Below are 26,298 nucleotides of genomic sequence, written 5' to 3'. Positions count from 1 at the left end.
TTTGTGTCAGCCATTTTAATTCAACAAAACTAAAAGTAAGCAAAACAACTGTGAACGAGCAGAAAAATGATGAAAAAATGTGAGCATGTAATATTATGTACTTGTAAAAGCTACAACCACACAATGTCATGCTACGCGCGTTTTAGCAAGTCCAGTGGAATCATTAAAGGGTTGAGAGGAGGACAGTGTTCAGTGTGCTTTACATCTGTTGTTAGTCCGTTACTCCCTGATGATTCATTTGGGCTGGACGTCCCACTGCACTCCTGCTGAGGCTCTGGCTGTGTGCTTCCTTGCTGGCGTGTCTTTAGCTCTTGTAACATTTCTTTGACCTGCTTGGAACTGGAAGGTTTTGAGAGGTTGTCGTACACCTGGAAGATGGAGGAAACACTGTGGTAGACCATAGCCTTAAAATCAAGACTTAAAAACGCACTACACACTCTGGAGGACTTTGTTATATTTTAGAAGCATCCGTACCTGGATTAGATAACTGTGCAGTTTTTTGCAGTCCAGCAGGGGAAGCTCCTCTGGTAGGGACATGAGAAGGTCCAAGACGATGGCGCTCTCTGAGGGACACGAGACACATATTCTGAACTCGACATGTCGGCGCCCTTCAACTGGCTGAATCTATTCGACATAAGCAGTTGTCAACTAATGTTACGGTTTATTATCAAACATTTTGTGTTGTTTTTGTTATTGTTTACAAACTCAGCCAATAAGTCCCTGGACACAGGAGGGCTTGAAAGGCAAAACATAAAATATATAAAACAGAACCAGTACCTAATAGGAAATAATTTAAATATTTAATTGATAGTATTCACCCTATCCTGTGTTTTTGTCTGATTATAATTGTGATCAGATATTTAATAATTTAATGAGCTTGAAAATGGAAATATCAGCATCGATATGACCAATACTGCCCTTGCAACTACCCGGTACTTGGTTTTTTCATTGACTAAAATGGTCAACGATGTACGTCGATGTCGACTTAAGCCGGCACAAGTCTGCAATAAGAGGAACACAATGGACTGAGATTCAAGCTGGTTGACAAATGGGTTGTCAACATGAACAATATAATTTAGGTACTCACCCATGGGTGTGAGCTCATACTTGCAGTCCGGCTGGTGGATGGTGCTCAAGTAGTTGTAGATCCTCTCAAAGTCCACCACAAAATTAACACCCAGGACCCTGGAAGAGTCTATGGTGATGTGTTTGCTGGTGTGACTGAAGTGGGTCTTCATCACAGCGGGCTTGGCATGCTGAGAGGGTGAGGCGCTTGTGGAGGAAAAGTTGGAAGAATATGAAGCTGAGGAACTAGCTTGGGAAGTGATGGGTCTTGCAGCAGAAACAGGTGAAGCTGCAGGAGGAATGATGGGGGTGTGAGAGGAACTTGGCTCCTGAGTAACAGACACTTGGCAGGGGGACATGGTTGCGAAGTGCAGATCATTCTCTGGTCTTTTGGCTGCAGCCCGACTCTTGAAAACCACCTCGGCTGAAGTAAACACAAGAAGAAAGGAAGATGACATTTTTGGCAACCTACTTTGAGTCCAGGTCCACACCTTTGACAGGTGAAAGTACAGGTGTTAAAGGGACAGTCCGTCCAACAGGACAATCAGTGCGCAGTGCCGTGTGAAGCTGGGGTGGGTCACAGTTCTGGAGAGTGCGAGGTTCTGTGGACGCCACAGTTAACATCTGAGGGACACAGATGAGTTAAGTGATTTCATGAAGTAAAATTGAAAGTTATGGGAGACGTCTAGCTGCCACACCTGAGAGAAAGCGGAGGAAATGGGCTTTTTGATGCTTCCGCACACAGCAGAGGCCAAGCGGGTCCAAATCTCAATGGGCGACCCCATCTTCTTCATTGCTGACATCTTCGCCTTCATCTGGGAGCTGGCTGAGGAGATTACTTTGTTCTGAAGACTTTCTACCACAGACTGGATCTACATAAATAACAATTTACCCTTTTTACACACAAATCACAGTGCTGAGCTTGACACAAAACATTATTGGAAGACATCCTTGGCTTATGGCTGACATCAAACAAAAAAAAAGACAAGTGACTATTCAGTGTTGATCACTCGACATACTACAGTCACTACATTTAAAGTGTTCCCTTGCTACTACGGTCTCAGTGCATCGCGGATTTTAATGTACCATTGAGATTTAATAAGTAAAAACCCATTTAAATTTCATATTAAAATTATGTGGGTTTTAGAGCAGGGAGGTTCAACTAAATTGTTTTGGGGGCCACATTTCCAGAAAGTTAAGAACCAGGGGACCAGACTTCTCACTTCACTATTAGTCTTAGTTGGTATAATCCAGAGAACCAGTGTCCTCTATAGTAGACATTTGATTCAGGTCTATTCATTTTGTCAGAATTACAGGAGCGCTTTGCTGTTTTTAAGGACTTTCTGCAAAAAAGCTAGTCAAAGATCATCTCTATGACAGCACTCTAGTGTTTTTAAGAATCTGCTGCAAAAATGTGAGTCCCTTTAAGTTTTTTTTAACAAAACTCGCAGGCCATCAGTTGTACAGCCCAAATGATGAAAAAGAGAGGACCTAAAATGAAACCTTGAGGAAAACCATTAGTCTAACTAAAGAAGTTGAACAAATGACGACTGACTTCATCTGAAGTAAACAAGTTACAGCAGGGGGTGTCAAACGTACGGCCTGTAGGCCGAACAGGTTAATCTGGCCTGCGGCCCGCAAGATGACTTTGCTAAGGATAAAAATTAGCTGCAATTTTTTAATGAAAGAAACCGCTGTTCTAAATATCATATTAGCAATTCAAATGTAACCCACGTCACACATGATACTGTTTAAAGGTGACGTGTCAGCTGACTTTAAGCACCCTGTCGATTTGCTACCGCTACTCCAATCAGCGCTTGTGCAAACAATCTGCTCCTGTTGTGGCTGGCAGCAGACTGATGCAGTATTGACGCACAATACCATATTTCATTGTAAATTATCCACTCAATGGATAAGATAACAAAACTGTAAAACTGTAAGATGCAAATACTTAAGTCAACATGACCATCATCTTTGTAGTTAGAATTCCGTGCAGTGCTTGCAATTGTTTTGACGGCGCGATGCGCACCCAGAACTTCATTGTAAAAATGTATTTCTACAATTGTTGTTTGTTGTATTTTATTTTATGCTTAAGTCTACTATGTTTACATTAGTAAAGTTTGTGGTTATGTTACCTTGATTTCGGCTATGGTGTAATTTTGAAAATTGTTTAGTTTATAATTGTAATATTTGAAAATAATAAATGAATGCGTTGTGGCAGTTGTGGATGTCACCAATGTGGCGGTTTGAGGAAACACTTGATTGCTTTTCACAACATGTCTTTAATGGTGAACTCTCAACATGAGAATGCTAAACAGAAAGTGCTTAACATTTAATGGCTTTGTAAATATACTGAGACAGTGTCTGTGTTTAATTGTGTTCTCCATGGTTTTTTTGAATCTGCACCAATTTTTTCCTCAGAATTTTCAGCTAACTTTAAGTGTTTTACCAAGAGCATTATTTGTAATATGTACATTTTCAGAATGTCCAAAACCATCTTAAGTTGTATTTATTTTTAAGTTATTATGCCATGATTTTACCAGTCCGGCCCACAAGGGAATATTTTCCCCAATGTGGCCTCTGAGATAAAATGAGTTTGACACCCCTGAGCGACATCAACACTTTAGTTTCATCAATCATATTAAGAAAAAAAATGTGTAACTTCCAAAAAGGAGAGGACATCAAGGGATGCTCTACGGAACGCCTCAGTTATGTAAATAGCAAGTTTATACCGCAGTGTTCTATGTTTGCTAGCAAAGTTAAAATATTAATGCAAGGATCTGCCAATGTGTTCACAGTGATTATAAAGCCAAATGTTCTGTTTTGGTAACAATTCTGCTTCAACCCGGACGGGCAATATGAGCCCATCAACACGGACATACTAGCGAGAATGCCGTGATTACGTGATGACAACAAAAAAGAAACCTGATCTAGATGTTCAACATTTAGTTAAAATCTTCTTCCAGAAATTAGTACATTTAATTTTTTTGTTTATTTATTCAGGATAAGAAACTTATTTACCTACCAATTACAGTACAATGGTACACAGCTCCTCTCTGAGCTGCCACCTTAACGTGGTAGAGGAGTTTGCGTGTCCCAATGATCCTAGGAGCTATGTTGTCCGGGGGCTTTATGCCTCCTGGTAGGGTCTCCCAAGACAAACTGGTCCTAGGTGAGGGATCAGACAAAGAGCAGCTCGAAGACCTCTATGAAGAAAACAAGCAAGGAACCCAGATTTCCCTCACGGGTCACCGGGGCCCCCCTCTGGAGCCAGGCCCGGAGGTGGGGCACGATGGCGAGCGCCTGGTGGCCGGGCCTGTCCCCATGGGGCCCGGCCGGGCACAGCCCGAAGAGGCAACGTGGGTCCCCCCTCCAATGGGCTCACCACCCATAGTAGGGGTCATAGAGGTCGGGTGCGATGTGAGCTGGGCGGCAGCCGAGGGCGGGGCACTTGGCGGTCCGATCCTCGGCTACAGAAGCTAGCTCTTGGGACGTGGAACGTCACCTCGCTGGGGGGGAAGGAGCCTGAGCTAGTGCGCGAGGTGGAGAAGTTCCGGCTAGATATAGTCGGACTCACTTCGACGCACAGCAAGGGCTCTGGAACCAGTTCTCTCGAGAGGGGCTGGACTCTCTTCCACTCTGGCGTTGCCGGCAGTGAGAGGCGACGGGCTGGGGTGGCAATTCTTGTTTCCCCCCGGCTCAGAGCCTGTACGTTGGAGTTCAACCCGGTGGACGAGAGGGTAGCTTCCCTCCGCCTTTGGGTGGGGGAACGGGTCCTGACTGTGGTTTGCACTTACGCGCCAAACCGCAGCTCAGAGTACCCACCCTTTTTGGATTCACTCGAGGGAGTACTTGAGAGTGCTCCCCTGGGTGATTCCCTCGTTCTACTGGGGGACTTCAATGCTCATGTTGGCAGCGACAGTGAAACCTGGAGAGGCGTGATTGGGAAGAATGGCTGCCTGGATCTGAACCCGAGCGGTGTTATGTTATTGGACTTTTGTGCCCGTCACAGATTGTCCATAACGAACACCATGTTCAAACATAAGGGTGTCCATATGTGCACTTGGCACCAGGACACCCTAGGCCGCAGTTCCATGATCGACTTTGTAGTTGTGTCATCGGATTTGCGGCCTCATGTTTTGGACACTCGGGTGAAGAGAGGGGCAGAGCTTTCTACCGATCACCACCTGGTGGTGAGTTGGCTGCGATGGTGGGGGAGGATGCCGGACAGACCTGGCAGGCCCAAACGCATTGTGAGGGTTTGGTGGGAACGTCTGGCAGAGTCTCCTGTCAGAGAGAGTTTCAATTCCCACCTCCGGAAGAACTTTGAACATGTCACGAGGGAGGTGCTGGACATTGAGTCCGAATGGACCATGTTCCGCGCCTCTATTGTCGAGGCGGCTGATTGGAGCTGTGGCCGCAAGGTAGTTGGTGCTTGTCGTGGCGGTAATCCTAGAACCCATTGGTGGACACCGGCGGTGAGGGATGCCGTCAAGCTGAAGAAGGAGTCCTATCGGGTTCTTTTGGCTCATAGGACTCCTGAGGCAGCGGACAAGTACCGACAGGCCAAGCGGTGTGCGGCTTCAGCGGTCGCAGAGGCAAAAACTCGGACATGGGAGGAGTTCGGTGAGGCCATGGAAAACGACTTCCGGACGGCTTCGAACGGCCTGACGATGCACTCCCCAAACTTCAGGACTGCTTCCAACACACAGACTGGGACCTCTTCCAACAACAGGAGCTGGAGACAGCCACAGGAACGGTGCTGGACTACATAAAGTTCTGCATCGGGAATGTGACTGTGGAAAAAACCATCCGGGTTTACTCCAACAAGAAACCCTGGATGACCAGCCAGGTCCGCACACTCCTCAGGGCCCGCGACGCAGCCTTCAGGTCAGGGGACAGGGCACTGTACAGTGTTGCTAGAGCCGACCTGAAGAGAGGGATTAAAAAAGCCAAGGCGGACCACAGGAGGTGCATAGAGTCCCATCTGTCCAGCAAAAACTCACGGGAGGTGTGGCGGGGCATTCATGACATCACGAACTTCAGAGGCTGCAATATGACAACTGCGGATCAGAGTGCGACACTGGCAGAGGAGCTTAACTGTTTCTTTGCCCGTTTCGAAACCCCCCAGCGACACTCATCTGCTCCAGCCCTGCCCCCGCCCCCACCGGGCTCCGGCACCACTCCACTCACTGTACAGGAGCACAGTGTCAGACGAGTGCTCCTGGCTGTGAACCCCAGGAAGGCTACCGGACCAGACGGAGTACCTGGAAAGGTGCTTAGGACGTGCGCCCACCAGCTCGCTCCCCCCCTCACCAGGATCTTCAACCTCTCCCTGGCTCAGGCAGTCATCCCATCCTGCCTGAAGTCATCTACAATAATCCCGGTGCCGAAGAAGTCTCCCATCACCAGCCTGAATGATTACCGACCAGTGGCCCTCACTCCGGTAATCATGAAGTGCTTCGAGCGACTTGTTCTCCAGCACATCAAGGACCATATCCCTCCAGACTTCGACCCCCACCAGTTCGCATACCGGGCGAACAGGTCCACAGAGGACGCCATCGCTGTTGCTCTCCACTCTGCTCTGAACCACCTGGAGCAGCAGCAGAGCTACGTCCGGATGCTCTCTGTGGACTATAGCTCTGCCTTCAATACAATAATCCCGGACAGACTCTGCAATAAACTGGACACTCTTGGCCTCCCCCCTCTCACAAACGCCTGGATAAGGGACTTCCTAACGGACCGACCCCAGAATGTGAGACTTGGCCCGCACCTCTCATCCTCCCGCACGCTGAGCATCGGCTCCCCACAGGGCTGTGTGCTGAGCCCCCTCCTCTACTGCCTTTACACCCATGACTGCAGTCCGGCCCACAGTGACAACCTTACCGTCAAGTTCGCCGACGATACCACAGTGGTCGGGCTCATCTCCAGGGGTGACGAGGCTGCCTACAGAGAGGAGGTCCTGAAGCTGACGGCCTGGTCTTCGGAGAACAACCTCGCTCTCAACACCAGCAAGACCAGAGAGATCATCGTCGACTTCAGGAGGAGCAGCACCGACCCTGCCCCCCTCTACATCAACGGCGAGCGTGTAGAGAGGGTCCACACCTTCAGGTACCTTGGAGTCCACATCTCTAATGACTTCTCCTGGACAGTCAACACCACATCAATCATCAAGAAGGCTCAGCAGCGGCTACACTTCCTTAGAGTCCTCGGGAAGTACAACCTGAAGCCTGACCTGCTGCTGACCTTCTACCGCTCGTCCATCGAGAGCCTGCTGACCTACTGTATTACGGTATGGTACGGCAGCTGCACTGCAGCAGACAGGGAGAGGCTGCAAAGAGTGGTCAAGACGGCTCAGAAGATCATCGGCTGCCCTCTCCCCTCTCTGACGGACATCTACACCTCCCGCTGCCTCAACAGAGCCAGTGCCATCATCAAGGACAGCACCCACCCTGGCTCTGACCTGTTCCACCTGCTGCCCTCTGGGAAGCGCTACAGGTGCATTAAAACCAAAACAAACAGGCTAAAGAACAGCTTCTTCCCCAGGGCCATAACCATCCTGAACGGACTGCCCCATTGTCCCTCATAACTGCCTTCTCTTCGGTGCAATAACCCATTCCACCAACCACCCTGTTTTTGTTTTGTTTTTTCATGTATATATTCATTTCACACCATATTCATTGCACTTCTACATTTTTTATATATTTGCACATTGGTTTTTTTTGGGGTTTTTTTTTCTAGCATGCACACATCGCACTGTATGGAATGGCCTCAATCTCGTTACCTTGCGTAATGACAATAAAGCTGATTCTGATTCTGATTCTGAAGCAATTCTGGACCACCATCCGCCGCCTCAGGAAGGGAAAGCAGTGCACTATCAACACCGTGTATGGCGAGGATGGTGTTCTGCTGACCTCGACTGCGGATGTTGTGGATCGGTGGAGGGAATACTTCGAAGACCTCCTCAATCCCACCAACACGTCTTCCTATGAGGAAGCAGTGCCTGGGGAGTCTGTGGTGGGCTCTCCTATTTCTGGGGCTGAGGTTGCTGAGGTAGTTAAAAAGCTCCTCGGTGGCAAGGCCCCGGGGGTAGATGAGATCCGCCCGGAGTTCCTTAAGGCTCTGGATGCTGTGGGGCTGTCTTGGTTGACAAGACTCTGCAGCATCGCGTGGACATCGGGGGCGGTACCACTGGATTGGCAGACCGGGGTGGTGGTTCCTCTCTTTAAGAAGGGGAACCGGAGGGTGTGTTCTAACTATCGTGGGATCACACTTCTCAGCCTTCCCGGTAAGGTCTATTCAGGTGTACTGGAGAGGAGGCTACGCCGGATAGTCGAACCTCGGATTCAGGAGGAACAGTGTGGTTTACGTCCTGGTCATGGAACTGTGGACCAGCTCTATACTCTCGGCAGGGTCCTTGAGGGTGCATGGGAGTTTGCCCAACCAGTCTACATGTGTTTTGTGGACTTGGAGAAGGCATTCGACCGTGTCCCTCGGGAAGTCCTGTAGGGAGTGCTCAGAGAGTACGGGGTATCGGACTGTCTGATTGTGGCAGTCCGCTCCCTGTATGATCAGTGCCAGAGCTTGGTCCGCATTGCCGGTAGTAAGTCGGACACGTTTCCAGTGAGGGTTGGACTCCGCCAAGGCTGCCCTTTGTCACCGATTCTGTTCATAACTTTTATGGACAGAATTTCTAGGCGCAGTCAAAGCGTTGAGGGGATCTGGTTTGGTGGCTGCAGGATTAGGTCTCTGCTTTTTGCAGATGATGTGGTCCTGATGGCTTCATCTGTCCAGGATCTTCAGCTCTCACTGGATCGGTTCGCAGCTGAGTGTGAAGCGACTGGGATGAGAATCAGCACCTCCAAGTCCGAGTCCATGGTTCTCGCCCGGAAAAGGGTGGAGTGCCATCTCCGGGTTGGGGAGGAGATCTTGCCCCAAGTGGAGGAGTTCAAGTACCTCGGAGTCTTGTTCACGAGTGAGGGAAGAGCTGATCGTGAGATCGACAGGCGGATCGGTGCGGCGTCTTCAGTAATGCGGACGCTGTATCGATCCGTTGTGGTGAAGAAGGAGCTGAGCCGGAAGGCAAAGCTCTCAATTTACCGGTCGATCTACGTTCCCATCCACACCTATGGTCATGAGCTTTGGGTTATGACCGAAAGGACAAGATCACGGGTACAAGCGGCCGAAATGAGTTTCCTCCGCCGGGTGGCGGGGCTCTCCCTTAGAGATAGGGTGAGAAGCTCTGCCATCCGGGAGGAGCTCAAAGTAAAGCCGCTGCTCCTCCACATCGAGAGGAGCCAGATGAGGTGGTTCGGGCATCTGGTCAGGATGCCACCCGAACGCCTCCCTAGGGAGGTGTTTAGGGCACGTCCGACCGGTAGGAGGCCGCGGGGAAGACCCAGGACACGTTGGGAAGACTATGTCTCCCGGCTGGCCTGGGAACGCCTCGGGGTCCCACAGGAAGAGCTGGACGAAGTGGCTGGGGAGAGGGAAGTCTGAGCTTCCCTGCTTAGGCTGCTGCCCCCGCGACCCGACCTCGGATAAGCGGAAGAAGATGGATGGATGGATGGATGGTACACAATTCTACAGTAATGAGAAATAAAAATGGATATCCTTTTAAATGATTACTGGTCTTTTCACTGGCCGGAATGTGGTGGTGTCATCTAACGTATTTAAAGTGTAATTTTGACATTCTGACACTACAAAACGGGTAGGTTTTGACATACACTTAAAAGATATTGACACATTTCAGCTTCTATATATTTACTTGGTATGCTTGTTGATATAAACAGTCCGCCCCACACCCAACTTGTTTTTCTTCGTCTGTGAATAATGTAGTAAAGAGTGGAGTTTTGGTCCTCATCAGATATTGGCGCACCAACTCATTCCATGTCAGAGGAAACTGTTTTCCAATCGGATAATCTAGGTGTGTTCATACGATTTTTAAAAAGCCACACTTGATCTGAGTAAGGTTTCCATGTGTTGTAGAAAGCTTGTTTGAGAAATCAGACTACCGTATTTTCCGCACTATAAGGCGCACCTAAAAACCACAAATTTTCTCAAAAGCTGACAGTGCGCCTTATAACCCGGTGCGCTTTATATATGGATTAATATTACGATTCATTTTCATAAAGTTTCGATCTCGCAACTTCGGTAAACAGCCGCCATCTTTTTTCCCGGTAGAACAGGAAGCGCTTCTTCTTCTACGCAAGCAACCGCCAAGGTAAGCACCCGCCCCCATAGAACAGGAAGCGCTTCTTCTTCTACTGTAAGCTACCACCCGCCCCCGGAAGAAAAAGAAGCGCGCGGATATTTCGTTTCATTTCCTTTGTGTGTTTACATCTGTAAAGACCAGACTACAAAATGCACGTACGGTGAATATTCGCACCACAGGGAATGAGAAGTCGTCCTTCACTGTGGTTCTAGCTTGCCATGCTAATGGCCAGAAACTTCCTCCCATGGTGATATTCAAAAGGAAGACCTTGCCAAAAGAGACCTTTCCAGCCGGCGTCATCATAAAAGCTAACTCGAAGGGATGGATGGATGAAGAAAAGATGAGCGAGTGGTTAAGGGAAGTTTACGCGAAGAGGCCGGGTGGCTTTTTTCACACAGCTCCGTCCATGTTGATATACGACTCTATGCGCGCCCACATCACAGATGGTGTCAAAAAACAAGTGAAGCACACAAATACAACACTCGCCGTCATTCCGGGTGGATTAACCAAAGAACTCCAACCGCTGGATATTGGTGTCAACAGGGCATTCAAATCACGACTGCGAACGGCGTGGGAACAATGGATGACCGAAGGCGAACACACCTTCACTAAAACAGGCAGACAGCGCCGGACGACATACGCCAACATTTGCCAGTGGATCGTAAATGCCTGGGCAGATATTTCGGTCACAACTGTGGTCCGAGCTTTCCGGAAGGCAGGATTCACAGAACTACTGGACAACAACAGCGACACTGACTCCGATGACTTCGACGAGACGGAACCGGCCATTTTGGATCCCACGCTTGCGCAACTTTTCAATTCGGACACCGAAGACGAAGAATTCGAAGGATTTACGAATGAAGAATAACTTCAGAAGGTGAGCGCTATGTTTATTTTGTGTGTTGTGAAATTAACGTTCGAGCAACATTATGTTGCTATTGCTCTACACCATTTTGAATTTTACTATGTTTGTGATTGCACATTTGCGTACATTTTGGGACAGAGTTGTTAGAACGCTGGTTTTCAATATATTATTAAAGTTTGACTGAACTATCTGACTGTTTTTTTGACATTCCCTTTAGCGCAGCGTAGGCGCGGCTTATAATCCGGGGCGGCTTATTGGTGGACAAAGTTATGAAATATGCAATTCATTGAAGGTGCGGCTAATAATCCGGTGCGCCTTATAGTGCGGAAAATACGGTAACTTAGTGCATGGAAATGTACTGAATGAAAATTAGGCAATGATATAACAAGATTTTGTGGGAAACAGAGATGAGAGAATCCATCCATCCATCCATTTTCTACCGCTTATTCCCTTTGGGGTCGCGGGGGGCGCTGGAGCCTATCTCAGCTACAATCGGGCGGAAGGCGGGGTACACCCTGGACAAGTCGCCACCTCATCGCAGGGCCAACACAGATAGACAGACAACATTCACACACTAGGGCCAATTTAGTGTTGCCAATCAACTTTGAATATTTTTTCGTCTGTTTCGAATGAATTGTAAATACATAAATGAAGATTTAGAGTGAAAATACTGCTGTTTGATACGATTTGACCCTTGTCTAGAATGTTCTGCCACTTATTAAACAGGTAGGCTTTTATTGTATCAAGATAAATATAAAACATTGACTTATTTCAGCTTTGATAGCTTTAATCTATTTGTCCCCTTGTTGGTGTAAACAGTCCCCCTCCCTCCGACTTCTCTTTTTAAGATGTTTTTAAGAGCAGTGCAATGATCTTTGACAAAAACTGGCTCACATGAGAAAGCCCGCTCTAGTCAATCGCAATGTATCCAGTTTTTAATCGAAATCGCACAATATCTAATTAAGATGTTATAAAAGCTGCTGTCTACCAAATCCATGCAATGATTCTAATTTCTAAGTGTAGCAAGTAACAACAAGGTTAATAGGATGGTTGCATATGACGTCACATCCGCTTTTCTTCTTCGCGACTTAATTCATACGATGGTCAAGCAGCGTGAATGTAGCATTAAAAGAAGTGAGAGTGAATGTAACGTTGGAGCAGCATATGCCGTATTGCTGTCTTGTTCTTGGGTGTTTCAATCGTTCAAATAGAGACATAGCTTTCATAGAGTGCCGAAAGAAGTGGTTCATAAAGGTCATTAAATCCAGAAAAAATAAAAATAGGTTGAAAGAAAAGGCTCTTAAAAATATCACTTTCATCATCTTGTAGTAAACCATCGGACCGCCTGTGTCTGCAGCAATCACTTTGTAAAATGTTTGTTTGAGAAACATGTAATGCAATCGAGTTTACTCTCTACTATATTAGTAGTTTTTAGTTCTTTAGTGGTTGCTATGCCTAAATATAAGACCTGCTTGTGCAAATAAACTAAAAGCATGTTGAGTCCTATTAGTAAATATTGTGATTGCTCAATTTTCACAACAGAAACTAAAAGAGTTCATGTACAGGAAAGCCAAGTGCTTTCTTTATTCGACACGGATGACCACATTATAGCATCTTAGTTGATATTCGCTAGCATCAACAAAATATCCTTAATAGTATTAAAAAATAGATAAATACATCTCTCCGTAGACTCAACAACATACTGTATACTGAACTCATGTGTTTTGACGGTTAAAGTGTAATTTTGTGTTCTGAGTTAATGTTCCCGTTAAATTTGATTTCATTATTACTTATTGAGTATTATTATGTTTCAGTATCAAATGCTTCAAGTCGGTCAAAAAATATTTTAAGTTTATAATAAGGATACCATTATCTATTTCAGGCAAATTGATGCACCGTTATCTGTTCCAGATTAAATACAATGTTAATAAAGGTATTATTTATTGTAAGTTGATGCATATTTCTTTTTTGTTGTCTTTAATGTTAATACGGATATAATGATATGCAAAGGAGGAAATAGGAGGGCGTAAAATAAAATAATAGAGAAGCATTGTTATAGGGGGACTTAAGATATGTACCTCAGAGACGGAGCGCGAAGGTATTTGAAGGTTAAGCAGAGAGAAGTCAATCTTGGTCAGCTCTCCGTGGCCACGTCTGAGCACCGTCAGGGCGTTCACGAGCTTCTGCCGCTCTTTCTTGGACCAGCTGTAGGCGTTCTCCTGTGCGTGTTGCGTCCGTGGTCGGGAAGTCGAGTTGCGGTCAGGTTTCCTACGTGTGCGAGCAGGAGGCCTCATGTCGACTTCCAGACAATAGCGTCAAATTCCTCTATACTTTATGAAAGCGTCTGCTTTGAGGATACTAGCTTCTGCTGCTTAGCCTTGCAATAACATCCGCCTTACTTCCGGTATGAGGCGGAAACCTTCCGACTTCCTCGTGTCCGTCGTACGTCACATCCTGTTAAGATGGCTGCCATCAGGAGCGGGCTGACTCCGTGGGGCTTAGCAAGATGTTTCCCCAGACAGCAGAGCGGCTGCATTCACCCTCGTCCACAACTTTGGAGCCATGTAGGTTTTTCCTCACATTTTTACGATGTTTTATTTAATTCTTAAACCTGGTAAAAGACACACCGAGCAAGCTGTGCCGCTGGCCGGTTAGCATCTACGCTGCGCAGTTCGTCGTCCATGGATGACTTTGACAGCGGCGTCCTTTGCCTAAACTACAGCTTCCATTACTTGTGTGTTACGTTGTTGCTTGTTTAATAACAATAGTTGAGTATACACCCCTTATTGGGTGTGTGTTTTACAAATTAGGATATGCTTATGAGTACTTAAGGAAACAACGAGAATGAACGATTAATTCGATGTGTATTACATTCCTTATTTATATTATGATTAATTCAAAAAATGGATGGATGGAAATATGCAAACAAACCAACACCCCCTCATTAGTGATGTTTCTGTTGTAATCACGATGACCACCAGGGGACAGGCAAACACTACAATTTCACTTCCCTGCTCCAGTTTGTGGATTTAATATATTTCAGGGGTCTCAGACCCGCGAGACGTTGTTTTGCGGCCCGCACCTTAACATGAACATTTAATGTTAGTGCGGCCCGCAAGTTTTATATGAATGGCGCTTGACAGCGTCATACTTGCCAACCCTCTGGATTTTTCCGGGAGACTTTCGAATTTCAAGGCAACCATTCTCTCGAATGTCTGCCGATTTTCAACCAAACTACAATATTAAGGGCGTGCCGTGATGGTACTGCCTTTAGCGCCCTCTACAACCTGTACAAATAGCATGCCAGCCCAGTCACATGTTGTATTTGGCTTCTGTAAACACACATTAGTGACTGCAAGACATACTTGAATAACAGCCACACAGGTCACACTGAGGGTGGCCGTATAAACAAGTTTAACACTGTTACAAATATGCGCCACACTGTGAACCCACACCGACAAGAATGACAAACACATTTCGTGAGAACATCCGCACCGTAACACGATATAAACAGAACAAATACCCAGAATCCCATGCAGCCCTAACTCTTCCGGGCAACAATAATACACCCCCGCTACCACCAAACCCCACCCCCCCAACCCCATCCGTGCGTCGGTTGAGGTGGGCAGGGTTTGGTGGTAGCGGGGGTGTATTATTGTAGCCCGGAAGACTTAGGGCTGCAAGGTGTTCTGGGTATTTGTTCTGTTGTGTTTATGTTGTCTTACGGTGCGGATGTTCTCCCGAAATGTGTTTGTCATTCTTGTGTGGTGTGGGTTCACAGTGTGGCGCATATTTGTAACAGTGTTAAAGTTGTTTATACGGACACCCTCAGTGTGACCTGTATGGCTGTTGATCAAGTATGTCTTGCAGTCACATAGGTGTGTCTGCAGAAGCCTCATACAACATGTGACTGGGCCGGCACACCGTTTGCATGGTGAAAAAGCGGGCGCGGCGACAGGTTGTAGAGGTCGTTAAAGACAGTGCTATCACGGCACGCCCCTAGTATTGTTGTCCGAGTGAAAATTGGGACAAATTCGGGAGAATGGTTGCCCCAGGAGATTGTCGGGAGGGGCACTGAAATTCGGGAGATTTGGCAAGTATGTTGCTAGGGCAGGATAGCCATTCAAAGAAAGTGAATTCATTAAAAAGTGCATGTTAGATTTTTTTAAGAAATATTTTCTTGCGACCCAGCCTCACCCAGTTTCTGCACCCAGTGGCCCACAGGTAAATTCAGTTTGAGACCCCTGCTATTTGTTAAAGTGTACATTTTCTGGGTAAAAGCCACGCTAGCTATCTCTGAAAACTCAGAACCCTCTGTTACAGCTTGATGCACACACCCAGAAAAGTCTACCTGGCGAGGCGACTAGGAAGCTTTCTTTGATCTTCATTTCCAAAATGTGTAGCCTTTCCTTTAGTTTTCCTTCTACAAAAGTGCTATCTTTAAATCCACCAAATAAAATAAACAAATGAGAAAATTGAGGCGCAATCTCAGCAAAGACATTTGCTAATATGATTTGATGTCCAACAATTTGTGGAGAGAATTTCCCTAAATACTCAGAATCAGAAGTACTTTATTAATCCCCGTGGGGAAATTAAGATTTTCAACACAATCCCATTCAAGAGCAGACAAACATTACAGGGAGACAGAACAGGATCGCTGATGGGTCTGCCAACTTCCGGCGCCCCTTACAAAAATGGTGAGAAACAGGTAAACGCTGGGGAGGAGGGGTGAGGGGTAAGAAAAAAAATTCAGTCTAATTCCATGTAAAAAATTATCCAAGGAGGGTTACCTTAACCCTTGTGTGGTGTTCGGGTCTGTGGGACCCGTTTTCATTTTTTATTCAAAGACAAATTATACAAGTAATTAATTTTTCAAACTGAGACTCACTGACTTTGGCTCATTTTCTGTGAAGAACATATATCAGAATACATATTTAATGACCACACACCATACACCCCCCCTAAACATTTCTATTACATATAAGATGTCCGGGTCCACTGGACCCAGGGCTAAAAGAAGTGTGGAAATTGATGTTCTGTGTACCACATGCAACCACACCCACACACACACACACACGCACACACACACACACACACACACACACACACACACACACACACACACACACACACACACACACACACAGCAGGCCTAGACAGGAGGAGGACAGAGTGTAAGTACACAGAACATCAGAGGGTCAAATGTGCGAGAAAATGAGAGCAGACATTGTTTGCGTTTGTGAGTCTGATGGACCCGTCGCATTTTGTGGCTTTTAATAAATGATAAATAAATGATAAATGGGTTGTACTTGTATAGCGCTTTTCTACCTTCAAGGTACTCAAAGCGCTTTGACACTACTTCCACATTTACCCATTCACACACACATTCACACACTGATGGAGGGAGCTGCCATGCAAGGCGCTAACCAGCACCCATCAGGAGCATGGGTGAAGTGTCTTGCTCAGGACACAACGGACATGACGAGGTTGGTACTAGGTGGGGATTGAACCAGGGACCCTCGGGTTGCGCACGGCCACTCTTCCACTGTGCCACGCCATGCCTCACAATTAAACACTTTTGTGTTAAAACACTGAACAGATGTTTATTGGGATAAGGTAAACATCTGTTCAGTATTTTAACATAAAAGTGTTTGATCGTGAGGCATTAAAAGCCACAAAATGCAAAGGGTCCATCAGACCCGCAAACGCTGGCTGAGTAACAACAACATGAACGTTAGACAAGGGTTAAACGATGGTTTAGTATAGCTGACGCGATGCTTAGGCTAAATAATTATTCGCTTAAGGGGTTATCCGGCTTAGTGTAGACATAGCCTAAGCCTGGGCCCCTGGAGAGGGGGTCCTGACTGAGGTCAAGGGGAGAAAAAAAAACCTCATAGACATAGCATACTGTGTTCATTGCTACAATACGGATAGCTAAATAGTTTGTCAGTGAGAGTTTTTGTTGCTCATGCTCAGGAAAGTACTGCTATAACAGGATCAAGTTGTACGAACAACACCGTAATAGAATATAATCTTATCTAATTGTCTGATTTGTGTTAACACCGCAACTCAAAGTTGAAGGTCATGTAATAAAATCAGGCTAATGAAATGGAGAAGTAATGTATTCCGATATTGATACTGTATACGTTGGCCAGTAGTGACAAACACACAGCAACGTCCTGAAATTCCCAAACAACATCATATACCATTAAACAAATGCACTGGGGAAAAGCTGCAAATTAGACATTCTGCAATCACATAAACGCTGCAGTATCAAAAACAAACACAAAACAAAAATGTTACCAAATGCCAAAATAGTTTTGCCAGGCTACTTGGGGAGCCAGACCTCAGGAATGTGAAGTGAAGTGAAGTGAATCACGGCGTGGCGAAGTTGGTAGCGTGGCTGTGCCAGCAATCTAGGGGTTGCTGGTTACTGGGGTTCAATCCCCACCTTCTACCATCCTAGTCACGTCCGTTGTGTCCATGGGCAAGACACTTCACCCTTGCTCCTGATGGCTGCTGGTTAGCACCTTGCATGGCAGCTCCCGCCATCAGTGTGTGAATGTGTGTGTGAATGTGGAAATACTGTCAAAGCGCTTTGAGTACCTTGAAGGTAGAAAAGCGCTATACAAGTATAACCCATTTATCATTTATTTATTTATATAGCGCTTTTCTCTAGTGACTCAAAGCGCTTTACATAGTGAAACCCAATATCTAAGTTACATTTAAACCAGTGTGGGTGGAACTGGGAGTAGGTGGGTAAAGTGTCTTGCCCAAGGACACAACGGCAGTGACTAGGATGGTGGAAGCGGGGATCGAACCTGGAACCTTCAAGTTGCTGGCACGGCCACTCCACCAACTGAGCTATACCGCCCCGAATGTCCGTAATTAAAGACATGACGGTGATGCCCAGAAGAAAGTTCGCTGACTTTTGAATAGGTACATATTTCTAAATGTCTTTGTCACATTCTAACGCTAACATTAGCTAGTAGATAGTTGCTCTATAACAAGGTAAAATATAATTACCAAATGGTAAACAAAAAAACAAAACAAAAATAAATAAAAAAAATAACTTGGATTTATATAGCGCTTTTCTAAGTACCCAAAGTCGCTTTACATGTAGAACCCATCATTCATTCACACCTGGTGGTGGTAAGCTACTTTCATAGCCACAGCTGCCCTGGGGTAGACTGACGGAAGCGTGGCTGCAATTTGCGCCAACGGCCCCTCCGACCACCACCTGTCATTCATCATTCAATTCACCGGTGTGAGTGGCACCGGGGGCAAAGGGTGAAGTGTCCCGCCCAAGGACACAACGGCAGCGATTTTTTTTTGGATGGTAAGAGGCGGGGAGCGAACCTGCAACCCTCAGGTTTCTGGCACGGTTGCTCTACCCACTACGCCATGCCGCCCAAACAAAGACAAATAACAATGGATTTGTTTTATTAATAGTTGCTGAGTTTCTGAAATAGGATCCTGGTGGACAAGCTGGAACTTTTCTGGTCTGAAGGTGTAACTTTTGGAATTTTAGTAGAAACGCAATGGGGTTTTTCAAGAGCCCAAGAAATTGGCCAAATTCCAGCTGTAGAACAGGCACTAATCGATTTAGTGCCAAAGCAACCACTATATGTTGTGTCACTATGTTGGTTGATCACCACCATGACTGATGCTTATTCTCTCACCAAACAGCGCTTGTCACAAAGATCCCATCTACACACTGTGTTTGACTTCAACGGTCCTTCCTCCAGCACGTCCCTGCTGTTCCGCCGACGCAATGAAAGGCTTTTTATCAAGGCTCTGGTAGTGCGACACAGCAGCTCCGAGGTGAGTTTGCAGTCTAACTAACACCAGTTACAAGGTAGTTCAAGTTAAACCTGTGTTAGCGTCCACTTGCCGATAACGGCTACAAACATTTCCCCAGCAGAGAAAATAAAGTGTTATAAACCTTATCTATAACAGCCACTTATTTGCATCACAGAATCATTTTTCTATTTTGTATAGTTGCAACTAATATCAACATTTGCTGCAATAATGCATGATGTTGATAGCTTGAATCTCAGTTGTACACACAAACACGCTTACACATTCACACTTTCTGACCTGCTGTCTCACTGAAGTCTGCACTAGAGATGCGCGGTTTGCGGGCACAACCGCGGAGTCCGCGGATTATCCGCGGATCGGGCGGATGAAATTTAAAAAAATTAGATTTTATCCGCGGGTCGGGTCGGGTCGGGTGGTTGAAATAAAAAAAATTAGATTTTAAATAGATTCAGGCGGGTGGCAGTTAAACCAATTCGGAAATATATATACATAGTTAAATGTTGTTACCCACATACGAAAAACGAGCAGGCACCTGCAGCATATGCCACAACAGAAGAAAAAAAAAAGAAAGAGATGGACACTTTTACGGAGCGGAGAAGGGACGCCTCGCCGGGGTCCGGGACTGAGGCCCCTTCCCCCGAGAGGGCCCCACCGGGAGCCGTAGCTGAGGCGATCCGCGAGAAGGGCCCGACGCACGTCCAGGGTCACCACCGCGCCCACCGCACCGACACCCCGCCTCGTCCGCCTTCGCCGCGGCCGGCGTCACGCGCAGCAGGTAAGCAGCTTACCTGCCCGCCACCCCCGTGGCCGGGGGCTCGTAACAGGGGTCACTCCGCGCGCTCCGCCCGCGCAGCTTACCTGCCCACCACCCCTGTTGCCGGGGGCGTGTAACAGGGGTCACTCCGCGCGCAGTGCGCTCACGAAAGGGGTGGGGCTCACCCTGGTTGATATAGACAGCAGCTAGGACGGTGGCCATGGAAGTTGGAACCCGCTAAGGAGTGTGTAACAACCCACCTGCCGAATCAACTAGCCCTGAAAATGGATGGCGCTGGAGCGTCGGGCCCATATACCCGGCCGTCGCCGGCAGCGAGACGCGCTTGGAGGTGCGCTCAGCGCGGCTCCCATATGATTGCGCACTGGTGTGCGTCTGGGTCGTGACAGCGTGGCACGCGAATGTCTGTGCTGCATTGGATCAGTCTCCTTTCTTTAACAGGCAAAAGCTTTATAACCTCACTAATGCCTTGCATCGTCTATATTAGATATATAACAACGGGCGGGTGCGGGCGTATGCGGTTCTGATCAAATGTTAGATCGGGTGGATTGCGGATGGTTGACGACTTTCTGATGCGGTTGCGGATGAAATAATTGCCTATCCGCGCATCTCTAGTCTGCACCAAACTTCTGTTTTCCTGTTTGTTACTTAATATCCCTGACTAACCGTGTCTTAAAGCTTTTCCCATTACCCTGTCTCCAAATGCCAGGGCTCGAAATCCCTTCCTGCTACATTAGCAACATACTGTAAGTCAAAAAGTTATTTGAGGCCTTTGAGGAAAATTTCAGGAAATATCAGAAAAGGGATAGGGAACAAGTAATTAGATTTTTGGGGTGATCCGGATCACCATCTGGATTCAGGATTTTTTTTTTAAATGATTAAAAAAATAAACTACGGTAGTTATAAAAATCAACTTTGGGGTGATAGGACCCGGTTGAGGTCTGTGCTCTGTGACTACTTTTCTAGTTAATTAGTGTTCATTATAATTGGGCCTGTTAACTAACAGCAAAACAAATGCATCATTGCTGTTTATATTACCCAATCACACATGCTAGAATAGACAAAGCACATGTACATCTACTGGTCAAAAAATCAGGATGACCGCAAATTCAAAATGCCTGGAAACCTGCATATAGTGGCCACTTTTGCTGTTTCCCTTGGGTGGTTGTGATAGGCAGGTTTGACTGTAAATGAAAGGGTTTTCTTTCTACCCAGTTTCCAACTGGCGGCGTCAGCGTAGATGTTCCTGATGGTGGCCCAGTTTTGGCGTCCTCATCTGCGTCTTTCCTTGACGGAACCAACCCCGTCCTTCCTCAAGCAATTCCTGAACAGGTGGCTGAGAGCAAGTCTAAAGCTGGAGAAATCGGCTAAAAACTCACTTGAATATCACTCATATTTTTAGATGACGCTCCAACCTGTTTCCGTGGTAACAACATCTAACATGGACCCTTTCCCCATTGTGGATTCTGTCCACCCCATCCCGCTTTTGACACAAGCCTCGTTAGACCCTGCTATTGATGTGGCGCCGGCTGCCGTGGAGGTTCTGCAGGCTGTGACTACAGAGGTCCGCCTAGTAGAGCTGGGACTTGCTGGTCACACTCCTGTGGGTTTGATCCAGACCATGTTAGAGTTCCTGCACGTAGATGTGGGTATTCCCTGGTGGGGAGCCATTGTTGTAGGTAAGCGACAGGAACGGACACATTGTGGCTGTTCCGCTGAATAGACGCCCACTGTGCTTGTTGTCTGCCGTCATCTTCCAGGAACAGTTGTGGCCCGCCTGATGGTGTTTCCAGTCATAGTGAAGGGCCAGCGGGAGGCCGCCAAAATGCACAACGTCATGCCGATGATTACCAAGCTTAACACCAGGTTGACGGAGGCCAAAGAGAGCGGAAACAAATTTGAATGTAAGTGTTCCTTGCAGTCATTTCTTTTGGCTTGTATTTGCCTCACGCACACGCTGTCGTTTACAGTCGCCAAAGCCTACACCGACCTCACTTTGTTCCAGAAGAAGAACGACATCAATCCCCAGCGTGGCCTCCTGGTTCCCCTAGTGCAAGTTAGTTTTGCGGTTCCTACATTCAGGGTTCATAAACACTAGTTTGGTACTTTACCCAGACCAAAAATAATTTTCTAAAAATTGGTGCTCACTTTAGTGCGGTCTGGTTTGCCTTCATACATGTTTTTTTTTCAGCGGGTCTAATAGTGCTCTCAAATAGTTGTGCTTCAATTAGACAGCATTTGTGATGCAGGTATGTTCCAATCAGGGTTTTATGCTACCGATTCCGATCATCCATGACCAATACCGATATCATGTATTTACTGTAAGTTTTTTAATTTGAGTGCTATTGAAAATTTAACGATATCAGCACAGTATGTAAACCAGGTATTATCTTTTATTACAACTGTTTGAGCAAAACAAAGTCCACAATACCCAAACAAAATTAAACACTACTATCTACAACACTTTTAAGTCTTTTTTTGCCCTCAAAGTCCTCTATTGTTCAGGTACTTATTCCCTGAATCTGTAAACATTACCAAAAATAACATTAAAAGATTTTGAGAAAATAAAAATATAAAAAATTATCATTCTTGTATCAATCCTATAGTGATACTACCCTTGGCCTTGGTGTCAACACCGCCAATATAAGGATTGATCGTCCCTCTTATGTGTTGTGTACTAATTGTCACAATGCTGACACACCAACAGTTGCTGTTATATTATCTTCTCTTTGGAATCGTATTCATCTACTTGTTGATTTCCTGTAATAGCTGTTTAAAGCTAGCTTAATGGCTTGCTAAGCTATTACCATGCCTGTTCTTACTTTGTGTAGCAAGTTTTGCCTCATCCTAATAATTGATATTGATACTTAAGATATTAAGAAATGCAGTTTATTTGCCGTAATTCATGTGATTATTATTAACTTAAGAGAGCAGCTCTATACTGTGTATGGAAATACACAATTAGCTGCTAGCTTGTCAGCCGGGGTACTCAAAATACATATATCTGCCAAGTGGGATTGTCGTTTGGCATTGAAAGGCAATAATCTGCAATGACGATCACATACTTTTTTATTAAAATTCGCCAATACTGATCGATGGCCGATCAATTGCCACATCACCTGTGTGATGTGTATATTATTCGACAACCAATAGTAAGAAGTCTGAATGCACCCTCAAACAGCTCTTATCTTGGACTGACATCTTTGATTGACTTCCAAAGGCACCTGTTTTCATCTCCTTCTTCATCGCGTTGAGGAAGATGTCCTACTTGCCGGTTCCCAGCATGCAGAATGGAGGTGCGTTGTGGTTCATGGATTTGACGGCAGCAGATCCCTTCTACATCCTGCCTTTTGCCGTCACTGGAACCATGTTCTTCATCGTGGAGGTCATTCCACATACCATCCACACGGTTGACGGTTGTGTCAATCAATTTAATAATCAGCACATATGTCGCCGTTAGCTGAGCGCCGAGTCCGGTTTAGACAACCCAAACCTGCGTGTCTTGAAGACTGTGTTCCGGATCATGCCCTTCGTCATCCTCCCACTCACCATCAACTTCCCCACGGTCAGTCCTGACTCCTTTTCTTTTTCATCTTTCTTCCTCCCTTGAGCAGGAGATACATTCCAATTCCTCTGCTGTGTCGCTAGGCTGTGTTCACCTACTGGCTGACGTCCAACTGCTTTACCCTGGCTCAAGTGGTCCTGCTCAGACACCCGCTGATCCGAGACAAGCTGAATATCCCAGAGCGGATCAAACACCCGCCCTCCGCTCAGAACGAAGGCTTCTTTGACAACATGAAGAAAGGTCAGTGATTTTAACATCTCATTAAGATGCTACTCATGTGACTGAGTAGCATGTCTGCACTGTGTACCCCGCAGGATGGAAAAACGCAGTATTAGTCCGGCAGCTGGAAGAGCGGGAAAGACGCATCAAAAATCACCTGGACCTTGCTGCCAAAGGTACTTTTAATTATGCTTCAAGTAGATTTTAAAACATTTTTGGAGAAAGCAGACTGGAGCGTTCAGTCAATAACAAACTACCGTACTGTACTTTTATCTTGCACATGACGGCCCCCTGTGGCTGTTAACTGCTGCTGCAAGTACTTTACACCACACATTCTATTTAATGCAGGGTTGTCTAATCTTCTTCCACCGAGGGACACAAAATTGAAAACAGTTTTTTTTAGAGCCATTTTGATATTTTACGTTTTTCAAATGGGCTCAAACCAACCCGTGTAGAAATATTAAGATATGATATGTACCGGTAACTAGAAAAGCAAGCAGACTGCTGCCAAGCCTTATCTACTTTGTCGACAGGGGCAAACACGTTGCCAAGTCCAAAACACACGCTAATTATGATTACCGGTACATATATCCCCTGGCAGAGGTAGTTAAAGAAAAAAACACCCTGCATGTCAGCTTTGGGTTATAGGTTGCGATGCATGATATATATTTTTTTCAAACAGATACAGATAACTTCCTGCTTTTCAAGGCCTTGTATTATTTTTAAATTTAGATTCAACTGTAATTTATTAAGAATGGCATTGGTACAACTTCTTTAGCAGCGTAGGTGTCTTCGTAGGCTTTCAAAGCACCGTTATAATGTTGCGGGCGTTTCAGGTGACTGATTAGGTTTAATGTATAGAAGTTCAATGGGTTTTTTTTTCATTTCTCGTGGAATGTTTGCAGAACATTCAGTGCAAGTAGCACACAAAGTGTATTCCTCTGAAGCAATGAAGTCTCACCCGATGGAGCTCAGGGAAAGTTTATGACAGACTGTTTACCGCGCAGCAGAGAAAAGCGCTTAATCTGCTGACCGTAACCCAACTATAGCACAGTATGGCTTATTTTGCCTCGTTTGAGTGTTTAAAAAAATGTTTTAGGGTCCAAGCAGGCAAAGGCCTGTTAAGTCCCTATTGAAACTGCTCTGTTTATTATTAGGGCCCGAGCAGCAAATGCTGCGAAGGCCCTATTGAAATGCAAATGTTTATTTGGGCCCAATTAAATGCAGAGCATCGCAAAGGCCCTATTGAAATTGCTGTGTTTTTCTTCTATACACGTGGATGCCTTTTTGAGCCCCTTAACATGCACAAAAAGTCCCCGTATTTTGCAGGCGCGTCAGGTATGGTGAAAAATGTACTATTTTTGGGGTCCCGACAATGAAATTTCAAAATTGGCCCTTCAGCACACTACCTTTGAAATTATAATATTTTAGCCCCTCCTACCTGTTTTACGTGTCGACACAATTATCGCAGGAGACCTCTTTCATGACATGACGCACATAAAAGTCTCAGAAACCCATACCTGAAAACAAACAGGAAGTCGACCATCTTGGCTTTGTCTTCCATTTAGGGCGAAAAAAAGGGGTCGTTTCATAAGGGACACGCGGTAGAAAATGGATAGATGGACAGATATTTGCATTTTAAGTTATAAGTCAATGAAGGTAAGACCGTTTTAAGGTGAACTATAAAGGTAAATTGCTCAATCATAAACTTGATTCCAAACAGTAATTGTATCTTTAGACTTTTACACAGGCTAATAAAAAAAATTATAATAATCTGTGGGCCATTTGGCACCTAGGCTTCGCATTGGACCCCCTTATCTGGAGGTATGCTGGGACCACTTGTCACTTGTGCAGTACTCAAGGCTAACAGCACGTGCAGAAAATGTTTAAATCATTTCTAAAATTTCCAATTATTCTCCTCTTGCTTTATTCATTCATTAACCTACTCAGTGGACACTAATAGTGGTTAGAGTGTCCGTCCTGAGATCGGTAGGTTGTGAGTTCAAATCCCGGCCAAGTCATACCAAAGACTTTAATAATGGGACCCATTACCTCCCTGCTTGGCACTCTGCATCAAGGGTTGGCATTGGGGGTTAAATCACCAAAAATGATTCCTGAGCGCGGCCACGGCTGCTGCCCACTGCTCCCCTCACCTCCCAGGGGGTGAACAAGGGAATGGGTCAAATGCAGAGGACAAATTTCACCACACTTAGTGTGTGTGTGTGTGACAATCATTGGTACTTTAACTTTAACTTAACTTAAAGAATGAGCAAGAATGATTTGTTTTCCATATTCAGTGAGCTTTGTCATACAGTCTGTTGACTTTAGCAGAGAACACAATTGATGATAGCGTAACATTAGCATGCAAGATGATCATTGTAAAATTAATTAATCATTGGTATTAAATGTAATGAGAGGAGTTATAATGGATATTGTTATTATGTTAGTCATTGGAGCCCAAAGTTTCTGCTGAGAAAAGCATCCAACCTGTGACTAGCGACATGTACCTAATACATACATACATACCGGTACATAGATAACCTTCATTGTCTGTTACAAAACAGAAATTCATCCATGACAATAATGTGATTATTGCTCCTTTTTTTTAGGACCACTGAGGCAGACTTTTACCCACAATCCTATGCAGCAGACTCCTGTTGCTAAAGACAAGAAGGTCTCAAGCAAGGAGAAGCCATGGAAGGATGTTATTGAATAAACTGTACATATTTATGTTCCAAGTTGTGAAATTAAAACATTTTTCAAATTACCTTTTTTGT

At 45.6% G+C, this 26,298-nt stretch overlaps 2 protein-coding genes across 2 annotated transcripts; one reads left to right on the top strand and one right to left on the bottom strand.

The window, feature by feature from the left end:
• Positions 1-13,587, bottom strand: snapc2 (small nuclear RNA activating complex, polypeptide 2). Its single transcript, XM_061959184.1, has 6 exons — positions 13,223-13,587; positions 1,764-1,937; positions 1,557-1,689; positions 1,088-1,489; positions 475-563; positions 1-368 (listed from the first exon to the last, which is right to left on the bottom strand). The coding sequence occupies exons 1-6, from the start codon at positions 13,436-13,438 to the stop codon at positions 132-134; spliced, it is 1,251 nt and encodes a 416-aa protein (XP_061815168.1). The 5' UTR covers positions 13,439-13,587; the 3' UTR covers positions 1-131.
• Positions 13,545-26,288, top strand: oxa1l (OXA1L mitochondrial inner membrane protein). Its single transcript, XM_061960216.2, has 11 exons — positions 13,545-13,708; positions 18,834-18,968; positions 20,953-21,069; positions 21,140-21,416; positions 21,498-21,641; positions 21,708-21,793; positions 22,958-23,122; positions 23,198-23,302; positions 23,386-23,542; positions 23,617-23,697; positions 26,131-26,288. The coding sequence occupies exons 1-11, from the start codon at positions 13,607-13,609 to the stop codon at positions 26,235-26,237; spliced, it is 1,476 nt and encodes a 491-aa protein (XP_061816200.2). The 5' UTR covers positions 13,545-13,606; the 3' UTR covers positions 26,238-26,288.
• Positions 26,289-26,298: the final 10 nt, after the last annotated feature.

This window comes from Nerophis lumbriciformis, linkage group LG05 (assembly GCF_033978685.3).
Source record: "Nerophis lumbriciformis linkage group LG05, RoL_Nlum_v2.1, whole genome shotgun sequence".
Lineage (NCBI taxonomy): Eukaryota > Metazoa > Chordata > Actinopteri > Syngnathiformes > Syngnathidae > Nerophis > Nerophis lumbriciformis.
The sequence above is the reverse complement of the archived record's forward strand: the minus strand, read 5'-3'. Positions and strand labels throughout refer to the sequence as shown.